This window comes from Myotis lucifugus, unplaced genomic scaffold (assembly GCF_000147115.1).
Source record: "Myotis lucifugus unplaced genomic scaffold, Myoluc2.0 scaffold_417, whole genome shotgun sequence".
Classification (NCBI taxonomy): domain Eukaryota; kingdom Metazoa; phylum Chordata; class Mammalia; order Chiroptera; family Vespertilionidae; genus Myotis; species Myotis lucifugus.
The window spans coordinates 352,406-357,236 of NW_005871465.1; the positions used below are offsets into that span (position 1 = coordinate 352,406).

The 4,831-nt window shown below is 54.8% G+C and overlaps 1 protein-coding gene across 1 annotated transcript in view; it reads right to left on the bottom strand.

Moving 5' to 3' along the window:
- MGAT4B (mannosyl (alpha-1,3-)-glycoprotein beta-1,4-N-acetylglucosaminyltransferase, isozyme B) overlaps positions 1-4,397 on the bottom strand; it is a 14,817-nt gene extending 10,420 nt beyond the window's left edge. Inside the window, exons 1-2 of the mRNA XM_023743889.1 lie at positions 4,342-4,397; positions 5-282 (exon numbers count right to left, since the gene is read on the bottom strand). Of these exons, the coding sequence (XP_023599657.1) occupies positions 5-282; positions 4,342-4,397 (334 nt within the window). The remainder of the gene's footprint in view (positions 1-4; positions 283-4,341) is intronic.
- Positions 4,398-4,831: the final 434 nt, after the last annotated feature.

Genomic DNA, 4,831 nt, shown 5'->3' on the forward strand with positions numbered 1-4,831 from the left:
CCACCTGTGTTCTTGCACAGGCTCCCACCTGTGTTCTTGCACAGGCCCCCACCTGTGTTCTTGCACCGGCCCCCACCTGTGTTCTTGCACCGGCCCCCACCTGTGTTCTTGCACAGGCCCCCACCTGTGTTCTTGCACAGGCCCCCACCTGTGTTCTTGCACAGGCCCCCACCTGTGTTCTTGCACCGGCCCCCACCTGTGTTCTTGCACAGGCCCCCACCTGTGTTCTTGCACAGGCTCCCACCTGTGTTCTTGCACCGGCCAGGCCGTCCCCGGCCAGCCCTGTGGGACCAGGAAGGGGACACACCATCAGGGGGTCAGTCCAGCACAGGCTCTGGGCCGGCCTTGGGGACCTCAGCACCCTTCCCCATCGCCCTGGTTCCCGGCCTCGGCTGCGAGGACCGTGGGTGGGGGCCTTGCGGGCCTGGGTGCAGACGGGGAGACGCTGGGCCTTCGTTGTCCTCTCAGCCCAGGCCCACACCTGGGGCAGGTGGGAGCTGGGAGAAGGCGGGGCCTGGGCACTGGCCTCTGCAGAGAGATGTCTGCCAAGAGCAGGGGAGGCAGGCCGGTGGCTGCGGGAGGCTTGATCGGGCCTGATTACAGGCCGGGCGTCCGCTTTCCCGCAGGCCTGTTTCCAGGGCCGGGAAAGCCGCCCTGCTCTCAGCCGGCTGGGAGCCTTCTGGAGGGAACTCGCTTTGTGCTCCCGTTTTCAGGGCGTCTTCCATGTGTGGCAAGGGATCCTGGGTTTTCATTTGGGCTGTGATACAAAGGGCTTAATTGTTTCCCTAAGTGTGTGTTGAAGTTGATTTAAAATGAGTTGATTTAAGGAAACTAAACCAGTAAAAATTAAGGAGATGGCCTGTCAGGAACTAAAGTTTGAGAAGCTCCCCTGAGTCCCCTGCTGCCTACACCCGTGGTCGGCAAACTCATTAGTCAACAGAGCCAAATATCAACAGTACAACGATTGAAATTTCTTTTGAGAGCCAAATTTTTTAAACTTAAACTATATAGGTAGGTACCTTGTTATTAACTTAATTAGGGTCCTCCTAAGCTGGCCTTTGCTAAAAACGTCCCCAATCTGATGGAGGTACGTTTGCTGAGGTCGACCCCTTCCAACTCTCCCATCCACACTCGTCTTGTGTACTTGTTTCGTCCATCTCCTTTCGTTCATCCTCTCTATATGTCCACACCATCTCAACATACCTTTCTCAATCCTCGACACTACATCTTCTTTCACTCCACAACGTTCCCTAAAATTAACTTAATAAACTTTAAAGTTTTAAGTCAACTTCGCACTGTAGGTGCGCGCCCGCACATGGTATTTTGTGGAAGAGCCACACTCAAGGGGCCAAAGAGCCGCATGTGGCTCGCGAGCTGCGGTTTGCCAACCACTGCCCTACACAGTGGCTCTGGGGGAGGAGCAGAGATGGGAGTGGCTCAGGAGGGGGTGCAGTTCTGCCCTGAAGCCTGGAGATGCAGGGCCTCAGTCAGAAATGGGACTGTCCCGGGCCTGGGTGGGGAGCAGGGTGGTGATTGACTGGGAAGTGTGAGGTCTGGAGTGGTGGGGAATGGGAGAGGGGCTGGAGTGAGGAGACTGATGGCTGAGGGGTCCAGGCAGTGGAGAGTGAGGGCAGTCTTTGCAGATCCCTCCCAGCCCCACCCCATCAGAATCCCAGGAGGGGGTGCTGGGCCACACGCCCACCAGCTTGGCTGAGAATGGCCCGGCACCAGGCCTGACCGTCCTGCCCGGATTGTACACTGACTGAGAGGGACATCCCGAAGGAAAGCCTGGTGCTCCTCTGGACGGGGGCTGGAGAGGGGGTGGTCATGGCAAGAGGCTGTGTCCCCAGGGCCTGCACAAGTGACACCACCGTGAGGGAAGGCCCGCCGCATGCATTCACTGGCCCTGCTGTCCCAGAGCCGCCCTCCCTGGAGCCTCTGCACTCCCAACTTTATCCTTGGGAACGGCAGCTTGTCTGGCTCCTGGCCGGTTTGCCACAGCTCCTGTGCCCTTTAATGAATTCCTCGGGGCCTACCTGCAGCCCAAGTCCCGCGGGCACTTCCAGGCAGGTGAACTCTGCCTGTCATCCTGCCACCCAGGATGGGGCACCCCCACCAGGAGGGAGGGCGGAGCCAAAGGGGCATAGAAAGTCCTGTTTTCTCTCCAGACCCAGCTGTGGCCCTTCCTCCTTTGTTCTTGCTTCCCACGGAGGGAAAGTGCCCTTTTGTGTTGGATTCCATGTCGGCCTTCAGCCCACGCTGCCTTCTGGAGAATTCCTGGGCCAGCCCCTGGAGGTGGCCCCTCCTTCCATCCTTCACGGGCTTCTTGACCTGTGACCCAAAGAACCAGAGTTGGGGAGTTCCAGGAGCTGAGATGAGGGGAAAAAATCCATCTTCATTTTCACTAACTATTAACTGAAATTTGGTATTTCCTTGAGTTGTGAATGGAGGCAGCAAAGTCCAGCAGAATTCACAATACTTGTGGCTGTCACACAGAAATTGAAAGCGGACAACCAACGGGTCTGGGCTGCCTGTCACTACTTGAGCCAATTAAGCAGAGACAGGGTTGAGTCATCTATGAGCGTTTATTCCAATAGCGCCGGCAGCAGGGAGAGCAGCAGGTCACCCACAAAATCAGCTCTCTAGCCCCCCCATCAGTCAGCTGCTTATATAGGGTAAGACAAAGACTACATGGGGAAGTAGAGATTACAAGCATGGGGAAGGAGGCAATGTGGGACTCCATTGTTTGAGCAACAAGGTTGTTAATCTTTCCGTGATAATGGGCAGTTCTTGATTGAGAATAGACCACATTCCAAGGTTGACTTCCAGGTCCTGGGGGCATACAACTCCCAGCCAGGTTAGAATGTTCTTTCTTTAACCAGAACAAGGCAATCATGGTTAACAGAGCATGACTGATATTTCCCATAACCACAGCTAGTCCCAGTATCTATTTTGCCCCCAAAATCAAAGGGGTTTTCATACCCACTGCAGGTGCTGCACACACCTCAAAATAGCAGATACAGCCCTAGCTGGTGTGGCTCAGTGGATAGAGCGTCAGCCTGTGGACTGAGGGGTCCCAGGTTCGATTCCGGCCAAGGGCACATGCCTGGGTTGCGGGCTCGATCCCCAGTGGGGGGCGTGCAGGAGGCAGTCAATCAATGATTCTCTCTCATCATTGATGTTTCTCACTCCCCTCTCCTTTCCTCTCTAAAATCAACAAAATATATTTTTTTAAAAATAGCAGCTACATACCCACTTCTACCTGCTGGTTCTGGTACTTATTAGTCCCACCTCTGTATCTTATAATGTCATAATTGTTTTTATATTTTGACTAGAGGCCCAGTGCACGAAATTCGTGCATAGGAGGGGGGTGTGTCCCTCAGCCCAGCCTGCACCCTCTCCAATCTGGGACCCCTTGAGAGATGTCCGACTGCCAGTTTAGGCCTGGTATCGGGCATAAACGGGCAGTCGGACATCCCTCTCACAATCCAGGACTGCTGGCTCCCAACAGTTCGCCTGCCTGATTGCCCCTAACTGCTTTTGCCTGCCAGCCCGATCACCCCCTAACCACTCCCCTGCCAGCCTGATTGATGCCTAACTGCTCCTCTGCTTGCCCAATTGCCCCTAAGTTCCCTCCCCTGCTGGCCTGGTCATCCCTAACTGTCCTTCCCTGCAGGCCTGGTTTGCCCCTAACTGCCCTCCCCTGCAGGCCTGGTTGCCCCTAACTGCCCTCCCCTGCAGGCCTGGTTGCCCCTAACTGCCCTCCCCTGTAGGCCTGGTCGCCCCTAACTGCCCTCCCCTGCAGGCCTGGGTCCCTCCCAACTGCCCTCCCCTGCTGGCCTGATCGTTCACAGCTGCCCTCCCCAGCTGGTGTCCACATAGGGTGGCCATCTTGTGTCCACATAGGGTGGCCATCTTGTGTGTTGGAGTGATGGTCAATTTGCATATTACTCTTTTACTAGATAGGATATTTGCATTTCAATATTAGCAGTCCTTTGTATTGCAATATATTTTATGCATCTCAAAACATGATTTTGTGTGTGGTGGGGGTTTGAATATATTTTTATTCAGAGAGGAGGGAGAGGGAGAGAGAAACATCAATGATGAGGGAGAATCATTGATTGGCTGCCGCCTGCATGCCCCACACTGGAGATCGAGCCGACCACCCGGGCGTGTGCCCTGACCAGGAATTGAACATGACCTCCTGGTTCATCGGTCAGCACTCAACCACTGAGCCATGCTGGCTGGGCTCAAAACATGATTTTAACCAGGGGTCCTTCATCTTCTCTAGATGCTAAGGTGTCTGGCACAGTGAGAGTTTAGAAGTCATGCCTGTCTCACCTCATCCCTTTGCTGGCCTTTCTTTCCTTGAATGCCTCATTCTCGTATTCATTCATGACAAAGGTCCGAGGGGTTCAGAAAGCTAAACCTGGGGGACATGACCGTGCCTGAAGGACAGAGGGCCTCCCTGAGAAAATTAGGTTAAGTGAGTTGACCCAGCGGGGAGGAGGAGTTGCCTCAAAAAGGTGGGCCAAGTGGTTCAGCACATGCAAATGACTCTGTTGAAGGAATCCCCAGGCCAGCCAGGGCAATGCTCAGTGACAGCGGGCACCAGAGGCAGACGGGGTAGGGCAGAGCACCAGGACCTGGCACACCTGGTCACCTATTTGGGTTTTTACCCTTGGAGCTATGGGACCCTCCAAAGCAGGGAGAGGAAGGGGGCTGCCCTGGGGTTGAGACAGTCAGATTTGCATTTTTAAGTGATTAATTGTTCAAGTGTAGAGAAGGGACTAGAGAGAGGAAGACAGGAAGCAGGGGAAGGAGTCTAGAA